The 16,569-nt window shown below is 39.9% G+C and overlaps 2 protein-coding genes across 3 annotated transcripts in view; both read right to left on the bottom strand.

Annotated features, from left to right (window-relative positions):
- The window catches only part of LOC145446954 (uncharacterized), a 486,702-nt gene that overhangs the window by 214,188 nt on the left and 255,945 nt on the right, over window positions 1–16,569 (bottom strand). The gene's annotated exons all lie outside the window — the stretch shown is intronic.
- Window positions 1–16,569, bottom strand: part of LOC145446599 (CD109 antigen-like) — a 69,569-nt gene that overhangs the window by 10,592 nt on the left and 42,408 nt on the right. The window contains exons 12-21 of the mRNA XM_080324946.1: window positions 15,369–15,587; window positions 14,234–14,397; window positions 13,241–13,416; window positions 12,607–12,778; window positions 11,139–11,244; window positions 8,905–8,988; window positions 7,095–7,142; window positions 6,779–6,907; window positions 6,023–6,224; window positions 5,339–5,589 (exon numbers count right to left, since the gene is read on the bottom strand). Of these exons, the coding sequence (XP_080181072.1) occupies window positions 5,339–5,589; window positions 6,023–6,224; window positions 6,779–6,907; window positions 7,095–7,142; window positions 8,905–8,988; window positions 11,139–11,244; window positions 12,607–12,778; window positions 13,241–13,416; window positions 14,234–14,397; window positions 15,369–15,587 (1,551 nt within the window). The remainder of the gene's footprint in view (window positions 1–5,338; window positions 5,590–6,022; window positions 6,225–6,778; window positions 6,908–7,094; window positions 7,143–8,904; window positions 8,989–11,138; window positions 11,245–12,606; window positions 12,779–13,240; window positions 13,417–14,233; window positions 14,398–15,368; window positions 15,588–16,569) is intronic.

Below are 16,569 nucleotides of genomic sequence, written 5' to 3'. Positions count from 1 at the left end.
GTCGGGAATTATTATTTGAGGGTTCAAGAACAATCAATACTACAAATGAACAACAATGCAAAACACGTTTAGCAAATAACAGTGTAGCAAGTACTTTTTTGTAGCAAATAACAGTGTAGCAAGTACTTTTTTGAAATTACGATTGTTGTGTACCAGACATTTCTAACTGAATTGAATGCATCTAGCAAACATATTCCAATTTACTTTTGTAATGATCAAAGTATGTGAAATGGTGCGAACGGATTAGGTATTAATCAAGCGGCGGTATGTCAATTCACCTAGTGTGATATCTTGACACCTGGTAATGTGCGAAAGTGTTTCAATTCTCACCGCAGATTACGATGATAAAGTATTGTACCGGTTATTGTTCAACAAAGGAAATTGGTGTTTCATCTTTAGTCTTGGTTAGTGGAGACAATTACATTTGTAAAATATTTCCTGATATCCACAATACGCTGCGTGGTTTTTACGAACACGGCTTAATCTTCCCAATCAAAACATTTCAGACATGTTAATCTAGTTTCACAAATCGATATGCTAATAACAATGTTTCTGAAAAGTTTGTTGGTATCGTAATAACCTTCAACACAACCCTGGTCTAATAATGTCATAATTTAATAATCAAGTCATGATCGACTATTACAAAATCTCATATGTCAAAATCAATGTGTCAATTCATATGTTTACATCGTGAACATTTTCAATATAACGCGTGCGTTCGACTGCAAGAAATGAATTCTCAACTACGTTGGTCAGACATTCAAATCTCGTATACTCAAATGTAATATGTTAATGTCAAACCACACACCGAGTAGTATTTACTTTGGTTTATAAAATATACCGAGTAGTAATTACTTTATCTTACAGAATAGTAACGACTTTTACAGTTGAACAAAAAAGACGATTTGGCGGTATATGACTACAACCGAACTTGCTATGGATTTTAGTTTGTAGCGATTGTATGTACTCGCGTAATCTTGTCTTCTTTCTGTACGGGTACTGTCTAGTTGGTCTGGTAAGTTACAAACGGATTTAGTTGACAAGGTTTTCATGATTGACTCTTTTGAGTATGGTAAGATGTTAAAATTTCGAGGTGTAATACTATTTCCATTAACTCAATTGTGACAAAAAATACCCAGATAACTTGTTCAAGGTTTCTTTTGTTTCAAATCAACATGTGAATAATCAGTTATTGTGACAAGTTGAAATATCGTACCGAGGTTGCGAGTGGGAACAGTACGCGATTGTGTAAGTGTGAAGACAGCGAGATGGTGATCGTGTGAATAAATTAATCTGAAACGCAGTGGAGTGAAAGTTTACCCAACCTGTCTGGCAATCCTACTTGAAATCGCGATATGACAAAGTAGGTTGAAATATTCCGATTCAACTCATCGCATTGCAACTCGATCGTGTTATCTGCAAGCGGTTGTCAAGTTGGAAATGTTTACAACAATGGGCGATATTTCATTGATTGATTCTATTGTGTGTAGTAACACATTAAAATATCGCGATAGTAATTACTGAAACTCTCTTTGACAAACGTAAAGACAGGTCGCGAATAGAGTTGTAATGTTTCATTACTTGTTTCAAATCAATGTGCGTATAATCTCGAAATGTGACTGGGTGAAAGTTGGTAGTCATGTTTGTCAAACCTATTTCAATTCGCGCAATGTCAAAGTCCAAATATTTCATTCTGGATTATTTGGATTTACCTTTAGTACATCCCGCGAATGGATTTAAAGTTGGCTAATTACCATAATGATTGAATATTATCGGGTTAGAGATAGTTGGGATTGATTCTATAAGTGTTAAAACAGCGGCGTGGAATGTGTGAATGATCCGATCCGGGTGAATGTTGGCGTCAGTAATATTCAGGTTACGTTCGATTCAACAGATCGCGTTTATAGGATTTGTCAAAGGATTTGAGTTGGGTCGAATCAATACATTCAAATACGATTCAACTTGATTTGTGTAGTGAGTGACATCTCAAGTTGACAAACTAACACATTGATTGAATATTTTCATGGATCTTATCACGCAACTAAAGTCAGCCACTATTCGAGAGGTGTGAAACATATAGCGATCGCGGGCAAGTGACAAATTGTTGGTTTTCGAATCACCGTCTGCGACGGTTCTGGGACAAACTAATTACCGAAATATTACCTTGTGAGCGGGCATGAGGGATTGCTATGTCTGAAGCATTATCCGGTGAGTGGTCGTCGGATTTTAAAATTATATCACGCCCTTTTGAATAAGCGTTCACTTCACAGAGGATTAGGGTTAGAGCGGAAATAAGTGACAATTTGTCGCTATTCAAGTTACCGACACTGGCGGTCTGTTATTCGTTACTTGTTAAATCTTACCAGCGAAATCAAGTTCTGTGACAAACTGATTACTAAAATTTCACCGCGTGAGCGATCGGTATGGTTATGACACCAAGTCATGAAAGATGGTTATGTCCGAGACATTATCTTGTCAGTGATCGCGGGGTTTTGCAAATATTTCACACATTTTTGAATAAGCGTTAACTTCACAAAGGATTACGGCTAGAATAGAAATAAGTGACAATTTGTTGGTATTCAAGTCTCGCCGGGGGTGTATCTGTTATTCGGCACTTATTACACTTATCACGAAATTATAGTGAGAACATAAAGCATCAAGTTGTTGTTTTCGAATTTTGATGCCGAGGTGATAAATTTACGCATTCAATTATAATTCAACTTCGGTTGTGTATTGAGTGATAGATCGATATGCCGGAAGTGGTATCTTGTGAGCGATCGTAGGATTTTACAAATATTTCACATCTTTTTGAAGTGTTAGTTTGCGAACGCGACTATTGTTGATATTCGAATCGCCGTCTGCGCCGGCTCTGTGGCAAACTAAATACCCGAGAGTACGACTTACCGCCACCACCTATATCCGAAAACGTTAGCATGCGACCGATCCCTATCTCTGTAACGCTATCATGCAACCGGAGCCTATACCCAAAAGTACGAATCACGACCGCGCCCATAAGAACACATGGTGAATCAGTAGAGACCGTGTAATAATACACGACGATATACACATTAACAAAGGTTCATTCACATGACTATTTACTTGATACATATTCAACACGAAGTACGACATGCCAACAACGAAGCCGCGTGCGACCGCTGTCTATGCTGAAAAGGGTTACCGTGCGACCACAAGACACAATAGCCGCTCGCCACCCCCGCCATAAGACATAAAAGCCGCTTGCCACCCCCGGTTTTCCAGCCGCTCGCCACCCCGCCTATAAGAAATAAGAGCCGCTCGCCACCCCCGCCATAAGACGCAATAGCCGCTCGCCACCCCCGCCATAAGAAATAAGTGCCGCTCGCCACCCCCGGTTTTCCAGCCGCTCGCCACCCCGCCCATAAGAACCAACGCTAGTTCGCGACCGATCTACATAATTACTGTGGTCATGCTGCTGCGGTGCTCTCACTTTTCAGAACAGTCGGCCTTAAACGGCTATTTTGGAGCAGTTACATTGCCCTGACGAGATTTTAATTTGTATTTTCGGAATTAGTGCATTAATAGCTTACGATAAAGACCGGATGCATCAAATTTGGACGCTTGGATCGCCAGCTCTAGGACTACAAAGTTTGCTGCTTTTAGCCGGCTCTGCAGTACGTTTGTCGGTGCATTCATTCGTGACTCACATCTTGCGCATCTATCCGTGGGTTGGCAATCTACAATACGATTTCAGATCACGATGCTGCATCGTTACTTCGTCTGGCTAACTAACCAGACCCCTGGATATTATATAACGTCTAATCTGACAAAGCACGGTTTTGTTTTTACTCCTCATCCTAATTCCCACGTCCCTCGATAAAAATAATATTATTTCTTTAATTATTTACTATATACGCAAATCCAACACGTGCATATATTATAATACTTTTTTCAACGACATACTGCATACTGGAATAGTTCGAAAAAGTTTTTTCTTTTTAATAATTAACGGGTATTTGCGTATCATGAATGAAACATGAATACTTCAATTGTTATTAATTACGACGCTACGGTTGTCAAGGAGCACGGTAGAATTTATGATTATTCAATTACATGTTCAACAGCAGCAATTGTAATTGTAATTGTAATGTAATTGAAGCATGCAAGGAGTAATTGTAATTGTAATTGTAATTTGATATTTTTAGCATGGAGTAATTGTAATTGTAATGTATTTGAAACATGCATGAAAGTAACTAATTGTAATTGTAATTGAGCTGAAATAATGTAATTGATCCAACTCTGCTGTACATTGCACAGTATTCGGTATCAGATAGAAATGATCGATACGACCTTGGATGTCCCCTAATCTGATCACACCCGCATCAAACAGGCACACTTGTCTGTGTGCAGTCTGCCTGTAACAGATGTTTGTCAAAAAAGCAAATAAAAAAAGACAAAATTAAAAGATGGTACCAAATCAGTGATGTAATGTCTGGGCGGGGTAGGGCAACAATGTTAGTATGACGACAAGAGGTAATTGAGTAGGTATTTTTAATCAATTAAAAGGCAATTCACGGATATACAGTGGTAATGCATTCAAGATGATAGGTCCTGAGTAGTCGACAGATCTCCTAGTTAGGTTTCTATTGGGTGGAGGCAAGTAGATATCTCCCTTTGACGAGGATCTTGTGCAATGAGAGTGGACGTTTGTAGCAGGTATGAATAGTCATCAAACACTGAAGGCAAACTATGGAAAAATATTTATGCATAACATTCGATATAGTTCGTAAACTAGCAAAATTCGATGTTTACAGTAGTAAGGTGATAATTTGGTACGGAGGGGTACAGATGAAATCAACCTTGTCGCACGATTTTGCAGGGTTAGAATTCTGCACAAGAATGTCTTACGTGCATTTCTCCATAATAAGATTCCGTATTGCAGATGAGAGTGAAAAAGTGAGAAGTAGATGATTCGTAGTACTGATCTAGGAACCAAAGATTGCAGTTCTGTCATCATCCCCACAAATCGAGCTACTTTTGAAACAGTGGATTTAATATGCTGTTTCCAAGACAATTTGGCATCAATGATGACGCCGAGATATTTTTCCGAGTCACGTATATGGTACGCGAATATATTCATCAAATATAGTGGACTTGTTATACATATATACATATACAATACATGTATATAGTGAATCTTATTATAGCATCGATCTTAACGTTGTCCTCGAATGACAATTGTTACGACTTATTTAACGCTAGTATTTCGAGACCTATGGACGATGGTCGAGAAAAATGGAGAGTTCATTGTGTAATAAACGCATTAACACCGTGAGATAGATGCGCTCTTGAATCATTTCACCTCTGCTGTTGGCATTTCCGTAGTGTGATCTTCCAATTCTAATAGAAGAGTCTTTCGCGATTATCGTATTTGCAATCGGCCATTTTACAGATGTCCCGACGGACTTCCCATTGACGAAGACGGCGGCGCCGTTTCCTGTTAGTCTAGCAGTCACAATGCTCCATTGGTTGAGTGGAAGCTCGTTTGTTGGGATGCTCCTCACAGTATATAACCAACCATTGCGACGGACACGGAACCAATATTTCCTGCTCCTGCAATAATATATGATCGGTAAATCGCTGAATCACGAATTGATTGCGAGTCAAAAGCATTGGCCCTTCAACGTTTTTTCATGGGAATTCCAGCACTTAACGATCTCCTCTATCATGGCGAGTCGTCTCCAGGGTGAAAATTTTAATCCAGCAAAGTTGGTTGCCGCGATTACGACATTTTCATTTAATTTGCATTGTTCCGGATACACTAACCTTATTATCACTGCGCTAAGATCTTTCGTTTCTACTTCATACTACTGCTGCAAAATCACTACTTATAGGCCTACCTGTCAACGAGTCTAGAAATTATCGGAATATCTACTCTACTGCTATCTTGCTGATGGTCAGCAGTTTTAAAGTACACCTCAGTCGTACTCGAACAAGCTAGCTGGTGTTTAGGTGGCGGTGCATTCCACTACGGCAATAGAAATACCTTCGTCGTTTAGACAGTATCACGTAAGGCACAGTTCCGTTTGTAGAGCCGATAGCGTAGATCACGTAAGTATTCATAATTACAATCTCCTGTGGTCTGACCGCCATCGAGATCGTGAACCCGCTATCGCCGGTAAGTATTGACTGGAAGAAGGTCGAATTTTCGCACGAAATGTACTGATTGATGCCATCGAAAAGAGAGCCTAGGAAAAATATTTCACGCTTTCATATAGTCAAAGATATTTTGTAATCAGGCAAATATTGGGCATGCTTGGATAATTTGCTAACATGTTTTCCTGCATTTTCTTCTTGAAAAAATCCCAATGGTATAAAATTAGTTAGTTTTGCATCAAAGACTATTGAAATGGAATGGTCGTATTAGAAACAGACTAAACCATGTTGAGTAGGCCCTTCTGTGTAAAATATATAGGTAGATCGTTAGCGGCGATCTTTGCTTGCCGTTGAATTGGAAGCTCAACCAAGTAAAGGAATGCAGATGGGGAAGCTTTACTTGATATTAAACGTCATAATGTCAAAATGCAACAATGGCGCCATTTTTCGTCCTATTACTCTGCACGTACAACCATCAGCCTTAAATCCCAGAACTGTCGATTTCTATTACTTCGTAAATCAATTGAGGCTGTAGTGCACAGATGCAGGAAATCAATAGGTTATTGTGACGTCTTGCAAAATCGTTTTGCTGTTCTATCCCTATAGTGTCCCAATAAATCCTATATTAGGTATGTTAGCATCGCACCTGGCGGGCCACCGATACCGGACGAGTCCAAGGCACCTTTTGGAGCCTCGCAGGTGGTTGCCGCATCCTTCGAAGTCACTAACTCCATCACACCCGACGCAGAATCATAAAACAATCCGTCGGTGAAGTCTGTAATCAAATATCAATTAGAAAATGTAGCATTGAACAAATATTGAACAAAGCGAAATTGAATATGCAATTTGCGATTCTCATGCTATGAAGTCTGCAATCAAATCTCAATTAGAAAATGTAACATTTCAACAAATAATAAACAAAGCGAAATTAAATAGGCAATCTGCGATTCACATGCTATTACCTGGGCAGGGAAAAGTAGCATCGCCACATCCCGTTACATCATATACACCTGTGAATATACATATGAAGGTAATGTTATGACTATAAGTTCTTGCATCTCAGCAAGAGAAAATTGGAAAATATGGGGCCAATATAGTCTAATTCCGGAAGTAAATGGAACCCTACGGTCTGCGATCTGTCTAACTACTAGAAGATGATGGCTATTATTCTCTAGCAGCTGCCTGATGGATATATTGTAATATTTTATAGAGTACAATACTATGACAATCATCCAAGAGAGCAATGGTTCTTAAACTATTTTAGACACGTCATTAAAAAAGATATCGCACCTCTGTCGCATAAACCCATAGTCCTGGACTTCATATTCGAACGATATAGGGATGCCACTGAAATATACACTGACGGCTCCAAATCAGCAGAGGGAGCCGGTTTTGCCTTTACCATCCCGTCGCTGATGATAAACTTTTCCCAGTCGTGTTCCACTCTTAAGTCAATCTTCTCCATAGAAGCACAAGCCATTCTCCACGCTCTAAAATGGATCTGCCAGAATGGCTCATACCAACAAACATATCTGATTCTATCGGACAGTCTGAGCGTGCTATCCGCTATGACCAACCTGCAGGCACCGCAAACGCAGAATGTTATATTTGAATGTGGTCGCTTGCTGAATCAAGTGGTTCAGAAAGGCGCCATTGTTGTCCTGGCCTGGGTACCGGGGCATGCTGATATCGGTGGTAATGAATTAGCTGATAAATTGGCTTGGCAAGCTGCCAGGACCAATATCGAAAATACCCCTTCTCAGACGCTTCCAGAAAAAATTAGCCACGCTGAGGCGAAAGCCGAAGTACGTCAATACTGTAGAGCGACCTGGAACGCCGAATATCAACGAAATGAGCGTGGAGGTCACTATCGAAATTTCCATAGATCATTGACTGATGGCCACTTTCCATCGATGCATCGACATAGGCTTTACGAACGAATAATATTTCGGCTTCGTTCAGGCCATTGCCGCCTGAAAGCGCATTTATATAAAATTGGATGTAGCGACACCGACCTATGCGACCATTGTACAGTACCTGATACAGTCGAGCATTTTTTGCTGCACTGCAATCGATATGATTTTCATCGGAACTTTTTAATCGACAGGGCGCGCGAGCTCAAAATCACTGCAACACTCGAAAATCTACTGATCATCCCCGAAATGTTATCCCATGTTGCAGAATTTGTTATATCTTGTGGTACTTACTTGTAAATCGGTTATTGACCATATTTTGGTAAATCGCACATTCTAGTCTGTGACGCACCTGGCCTTACAGGCGAAAAGCGTCACTCATCTTTTCATCAATAATAATAATAATAAGACACGTCCCCTTTATGATTGCGAGAAATGTCACGCCCACCACTTTTACAAATCCAACAAAGGAGAGGTTTCGGACGTAAATATTGTAATATATAAAATATTCTGGTGATACTATGATGTGTTGACTAAAAACAAGGTCATTTCTCCGACTCCCTCGACTCCCGAAATACTCGTCTTGGCTTCGCGCCCCATTCAGATGCATTCACCCCCCCCCCCCCCCCCGGTTTGAGAACCACCGACCTAGATCCAATCAAGACTAAGATCTCAGAATGAGTTGAGCACATTCGACTACAGCCTACACATGGCCGGCCTCGCCATTATGCGTTCCGAAGCCAGTGTGATTCCACAGCAGAGCGGTTACATAGACTTCGACAGTACATTCCTCTCCGGCATGACATCACAGCTCTCACTGTTAAGCCAATTCTGGTTTTTGAAATTTTCATTCACTCACTGTCACATCCTGCACATTGATCGCCGCACATTCTGCAAACATCTTGGTCCGATTTCAGAGCGAGCTCACGCATGGCTTGAATTTCTATATAGAATAAAGAAGATTCACATGCATTGTAATGGGTGGATATTGGCGGGCTCCCACAGCAACATATGAAATTGTCGCTAATATATTAAACCAGTGCTTTTCAACCTTTTTGAGCTCCATTCGCACTTTTTTTGTAAAATAAATTTCATTCGCACAAACTAATCGAAAATTGTTATACATAAAAAAGACGAATATAGGCCTACTTAACAACATTTTGTTCAGATGTGCAACAAATTGACTACTATGTAGCATAAGCTATTAAGTGTCTCATTAAAAAGGCAAATTTTTTCGATCGTTTTGCTTTCAACTATTTCACTAAAACCCTTCTCAGCCAAACATTGTTGTTGGGAATTTGAACAAGAACGTCTACTAGTGATTGGAGGACCAGGTCTTATAATCTGTTCTGTACCCCTATCCAAAATACAGCGTATTTTTCGCGAGTGAACAATGCTTGCTGGCAGAAATCGTTTTTGAGAGCTGACACAAAAGTCCCGTGAGACTCCACTTTGTCGAAAGGATGGAAAAATCCATGTTTGTGTTGAGGCTTTTGCCTTAAGTCTTTGGAACATAAGGTGCAAAACGATCAAGGCACATTAGAGCTCGCTACCTTATGATACGTTGCTCCACCTTCTGTCTCGCGAGGTTATGAGAAGAACAAATAACTCACGATACTGTGTGCTTAACTCATTAGCTCAATCTAACTTAAGAATTCATAACAGTTTAATAACGGTAAAGTTGCTCTGAGACTACCACCAAATTTTGAGTTTTTGTGGCATGTAGCTACCCGTGCCTCACTCCTGAAAAGGAATTCATTTTTAATATTACAGTTGTATGCTACGATTTTACGGGCATGTGTGACATACAGAACGGGTACACCACAATTCTACCCGCGACAGCTCTACAAAACATGTATGACGCACGCGATTCCAAATTAGAGCGAATTAAATTCCTCTGCGTATCGCAGTTGTACTACTGTCTACTCAGATTGCAAGAACGGGACTATTCCGTGCCGACAACGGAGCATATCCAATCCATTTCGAAAGGTTTGGCCATCCAGAATCGGTCATCTTTTGACAGAGGTTTTGTCGCAGCTTATGTTTTTGGCACCGCGTTTTACCAGCGGTTTGTTCGCTAAAACTTTACGTCTTCATGTGTCCAGACGCAGAAGGGGTTAGCCTCGAAATGAATGAATCTCATATGTTTGAGCTCGCTCGTTGCTCACCCCTACATTAGTTCATCCCAACGGTCTTCGACCATGTTTTCCAGAAAAAACAGTCGGACATTCTCATGATAACGCTATATTTTCTGCGTGTCTCGCTTATTGGCTACAGTACCCAACACAGTGACCTTGGATGTAAAAACTATCGCAGGATATTTTGCAATAAATTCAATAAATATTACATACATATTAACAGATAGCATCGCGTCGACCAAAAATTATACCCTTTGCGGTCCATACTTTAATAACCTTTGAAGCGGGAAAAATTTGCGTTACAGTAACTTGCAAATGTGAGTCTGTAATGATGGTATTTACTACTATCCTCGTGCCTCGCGCTTATCGAACAGTTATTACGAAAATATGATGATTGTTTCGCGAAAGAGAGTAGAAAGTCAATTTGAAGTCATATTTCCAGCCTGTCGCAGGCTCAGACGGGCTGATATACTGTATGTCTGGCACTATAGATATTGTAGAGATCTCTATACTGCCACTAAACCGGCTTCCAAACCAGGCGTTTGGTTACATAATAATTATAGTGCGGGAATATTAATTCACTACGGCTTGTGAGTGCTACGATTAGTGGTGCGTCGTATTAAGTTTTACAATTCCGTCGCAACTACAAATGTTACACTGACCTTAAATTCACCACATGGTTTATTTGAATTATTTCACGTCAGAAAAGTTAACAATCAACCACGATTTTCATTCGCACTTGATCCGGATTTTCGTTCGCACCATTCGCACCACCTTCGTCATTCGCACTTGATCCGGATTTTCATTCGCACCATTCGCACCACCTTCGTCATTCGCACTGCAATTTTTTTCATTCGCACAAGTGCGAACCGTCACACAGGTTGAAAAGCACTGTATTAAACCATTACAGTAGATGTGCAGCTAGGATTTTGATTCGACGGTATTCAGATCTTACCCGGACTGTAGTAATCGTATGCGACAACCATTTTCGGCTTGACTCCGGCGACTTCAGCATACCGAATCAACATCAAGTCCAGACAGAGAACCATGCCTCTTGCAAGCTGGGAAGATAAATTGGGATGGCATTTAAGTGCATTTGTATAATATCTGCAGCGATGGGCATTTGAGATATTTAAAGGGACGACATGATACTTGATTCGCTGCAAAGCAGTAAACCTACAACAGTGATTCTCAAACTTTTTGTCTTCGTGGACCCCTTTTGCACCGTCACGGACCCCCGCGGACCCCCAGGTTTTCTACGAATTTAGCTCATTATCGTACAACTGTCATTTGCCTTGTGCAAATTTTGAATGTACGGTAGTGATAAACAGCAATGAAATGACTATTCTTGAAATTAACATAATACTATTTCTGTAGAAATAGAGAAAACTTTTATTATTTTAAAGCGAATTCTGTATAGCTGCATTTCTTGAAATAGCCTATGCGGCCGAGTCTCAAAATCCACGCCGTCGATTTGATGAACGAGTGTCGAAAATACATTTCCACAAAGATGGTGGTGAATGTAATAATAACGCTTAACGCTTCGACGACACCTTCGGGTATGATAGCAAGTTGCAACATAATTTTAATATAATATAACGTCCAGCCTATAACGTCTAGCACAGGCGTTCTGAAAGGGTGGGCCATGGCGCACTGGTGAACCACAGGCGTAATTTGCGGTGGGCCACAGAGCTATTTGAAAAATTGTAGAGTTAGTGAAAGTTTAGATAAAATTGTTATGTTCATATATTCAAAACTATATTCATACAATCGAATTATAGGTAGGTGACATAAAGCTTTTCTTCCGACTCTGATGAAATGTAGTGGCTCGTATGGAGTCACTATATGTTCAAGTCAGAAATGGTATGGGGAAACGGCGGCTTTTGTCCTCCGGCTATAACAACCTACGAACAACAGCAACGGAAATAATTTCGATCATATAATAACTGAAAGTTAATGTTGAAGTAATCAAGTATTCCGGAAGTGTGATACGTCGTATGCAATGTTCCTCTAATTTTTCTCGCGTCTGCGCGCACTAACCAACTCAATGCGCGGTCCATGGGACAACAGTTTCGTTGTTTGTATGTTGGAGAGTTATTCAACTTGGAAATTTTCGTCGCGCTGGAAGCAATTTTAAGTCCCCACAGGCCTACATTTATTTATTATTGGTCAGAAAAAATGTGTATGTTTAAGAGAAATAGCGATATCGGTGGCTGCAATTAACATACATTGAACACGACTATGACTTTAGGATAAGAGGTGGGTCACAGAACTTTTTCTAACTCGAAAGTGTGCCACAGCCAAAAAAGGTTGAGAACCATTGGTCTAGCAGTTCATCTTGCCGTTGTTCCGGAATAGCGGTTATGTATATCACAGGAAAAATGGAGTTTTGTAACGAAATCTTTCCAAAACCCTAAGAAAACATATCGAAACATCCAACATCCCGTTACTTCCTCGCCTACGAGCTCTACGAGCTTAGCGGTCGGATTGTCATTAGTGGCCTGTCTTTGATCGATGGTATATCCACTTGGAAGCGTAAAGGTGACAACGTACATCCCTGTCCCGTTCAGAACTTCATTTCTGTGTTTGTTGATGCTTAAAAAACATTTTAAATAATTTGATTTATCCACCCTAAATTATTAAATCGAAGCTTCGACATCCACCATCTGATGTTTTCGAAGTTTAGAAACCGATCGCCTGAGCATGTTTTAACGCGGCGAAAGACCTAGACAACGTGACCATGAAACTTTGCTGAAAAGCTGTGTAGACTAAAATATGCAGCATGTAGCATGTATCGGTGATGTCCTGGACGATTCTTCACAGCGCTTCAAATTTATTGGTTTGATTGATTAGTTAGTGACGGTATATTATATAGAATATAGATTGCTCAGATACATTCTCGAGTGTTCAACTTCCAACATGTTACCGTTTGCAAAAACTCCACTTTTATAGGCTGGTGTATTAGTACACTAATTATTTCCCGAGGAATTCGTGAAATAAGCTCTATCGTTACCTCGAGACGGACCGTACTGCTGCATAATTGAGAATCAACTGTACCTGGAACAAATCGTTAGTTTCACCCGATGATCGGGTAATTCGTCTGAGTTCACGTCAACGACAAACGGTTCGTCCGCTCTCGGCCCAACAGGCAAATTGTATCCAATGGTACATTGTGCATCTCCGACTTCAACGCCACTTGCGGATACAGTAAGGTTTCCATCCAGAGCCGGTAACTGAACGAACAATAATTATTAATAGCCAGCCTTCGACATGTATTCAACCAGGAGAAAATGATGACAGTACTGGAGTTTCCGAGTAGTCAAAGGCACATTTTAGCATTGCGTCGTTTTGCGAGCAGCTTTTTTCGATTCGAAGGTCAGAGAGCCAGCAAAGTTCTCTGAACTCTAACCATTACGATATAAGGTCGAGAATTTGAGAAAGAGCCACGTTTGCAGTTGCTTCTATGAAGGTAACAATTGTGAGTCTTTTCAGATTTATCAAGTGCTCAAGAGGTAACGCGCTAAATGTAGTATTGATCACATTAGTCGGTATTGTGTAGCCAAATAGCATGATATAAATGGGACGATGAGATAGAGAGCATACGCATGATGTATTGAGATAGTCCTAACTATATTGTTCAAATCTGCCAGTAGCAAGCAAACTTGTACGCATAATGGTTGCCGTGAAACATGAAATGTAATTTAATATATTTAGGCCTTCATCGATTTGAGATTATATTATTTAATGACGAGTGCAACATTTGAAGAAAGATGGATATCTAAGATCGTTAGAATGTCTCGAGCTGTGGTCCAAAATTCCAACATGTGGTCGCGGATAAATGTGTGTTTATTTTACACAATATACAGATTGTCGTCTTGTAAGTATAGGGTATAAACTGAGTAATTGAAATGAGTACCTCATGTCTACAAAATGAAACAATTATCAAGTACTGATACAAATAGGCAATATCTGAAGTAAGTATGCCTAACGCACGCTCACGTCTTAGAAGCTTTGCACACATTGTAAAAAGAGGATCGGGCAGTAAATTACCTCGGCCATCTGAAGAAAGATAGCGTTATCCTGCGTAAGCTGGAATGTAGCTTGAGCAGAAGGCCGGGCATCGTGCGCAATAGTCACAGTCAAGTCCAACTTTCTGTTAGAGAAATATCCGGCTACGGTTGCAAGGGCTTGAATAGCCATTACAGTGTCTTGTAGTAATGGAGAATATCACTTATCACTACTTTGTTTGCATCAACAGTTCTATCAACAAGTTATTCGGGGCCTATATCTTTTCCTACTGCAGAATAGATGGTCTGCAATCCACAAATGAGATATATTTCATCCTATATGGGAGGATAATGTCATACCAGGTCACGGACACTATGGTACACTCGTACAGGCATTATACGAGTACATTGGTTTCAGCAGTTGGTTACAGTGATGCCGGGCCGACGGCTCGGACGGGTTGAATGGGACCTGTCACGTTATTTTATGGGATCCGCAGAAGAATTCAAGGTTGGTTAAAAGCAAATAAATTGAAGTCATAATGTCATCAAACACTACATTTCCCACTATATTTGACCGGTAGACGGAAGCTATTAAGCTATTCTTTGTGGTCCTCGTTCAAAACAACTTTGACCTGGTGTATAAAACATGAATTGTAGGACGGTACAAAAATACCTTCTTTCGGATTCCAGCCATTCACTGATTAAATTATCAGGTTACCCTGAAAAACGTTGCACACCAAATTTGGTTCAATTCTAACTCCGCAGATCCAATTAAAATTTTTAATTTATTAGCAAAAATAATTTTAAAAAATTCAGATTTTTCTGTCAACCCAATGAAATTATTGAGTTGTCTTCAAAGACGATGAAAAACAAATTTGAGTCAATTCGAACCAGTAGAAGCGGAGTTATTTGAGTTTTTCGTACCACCGATCAAGGATAATCCGAGAATTATCAACGAAAAACTCAAATACCTCCGCTTCTACTGGTTCGAATTGACTCAAATTTATTTTACATCGTCTTTGAAGACAGCTCAACAATTTCATGGGGTTGACAAAAAAATTTGAATTTTTTTAAATTATTTTTGCTAATAAATTAAAAATTTTAATTGTGAATGGATGAAATTTGGATAAAAAGTTATTTTTGAACAGCCTTAATGAAGAGTCAGCAACTAGCCTGAGTCGAGAGATAACCTCCGAAAGCTCCTTTCTGCTGCACAATCCATCTGGCAATCGGCATCACTTCGTTGATCCGTCCGAGCGTGACATACGTAAGCAGTACGTAGGCCGTGATCTCAACAGATGACGTGCTCGGTTTGTTGTAATCAAACGGGCAATATCGTTCCAATTTGTAACATTTCGCGGCGCCGATCTCTTCTTTCTTCCAGAACTTAACGTTTGCTGGAACGATATATATGTCGCAAACATTTTAAGTTGGCCATCGGCAAACGTTCTACACTCTTAGCGAAAAGGCTGTTTATTTACACCCAAATGGTTGTTCGCGAAAACAGAACGTACACCTTAGAATGATATCGCGGTATAAATCACACACAATAATATAATCCAAATGTTCTTTGACAAACAAGAACACATACCGATGATTTACGAAGGAACATACTCATATATGGACGTTGGAAGGTATGCCGCACGTAGGCGCAAAGGATTTAAAACAAGGGTGGACAAAGTATAGCCCACACCGATTTGTGTGGCCCATGAAAGCCTCCAGAAAATAAAATGTAACTAAAAATGTAATTATTACAGGGACTTGACTGAACTTTATCTGAATACAGTTCACCATGACAGTGATAGGCTTACCATATTTTAAGAACCCAAAAGTAGGACACTTTTACAGATGTTAGAACGTTCAGTTGTGGACGACAAAACTATAATTCTTCGGAATTCGCAGGTGAAACTGATGTGCTAACTAAAAAAATAAAAAGGTCATCTTCCCGACTTGACTCACGAAATACCCGCTTACATCTAATTTTAGGTGGGTTGACTTTGAATTAAAAAATGAAAAAATAAAGGTTCATCTTTCTAGCCCTACTCTCAAAATAACCGATTTTCGTCGACTATGCAGATATTTCGCCGGATATATGGGCCTTTTGTCCAAAATGGAGGAAAAATCCTCCTAAAAGAGAGCATATGGTAATAGACAATGATAAGTTGTAGTTTGACCATGGCGTTTATTTCATTACTGTCGCAATAGCCTGATTTCAAGGTACGCAACGCACATTTTAAAAGGTTTCAACTGCTAAACATCACAGAAAGTCATAACGAAAATGGCATAAATTGGATCACAAGTATGTCCTGGAGGTAAACTAAAAGTAGGATCACCAAATCTATCAACAGATCGCTCCTCGTAGATTCAAATTTACTTTCA

This window comes from Botryllus schlosseri, chromosome 9 (assembly GCF_051294905.1).
Source record: "Botryllus schlosseri isolate E-star chromosome 9, Bs_hap1, whole genome shotgun sequence".
Taxonomy (NCBI): domain Eukaryota; kingdom Metazoa; phylum Chordata; class Ascidiacea; order Stolidobranchia; family Styelidae; genus Botryllus; species Botryllus schlosseri.
Note: the sequence above shows the minus strand (reverse complement) of the source record. Positions and strands in the feature narration are given on the sequence as shown.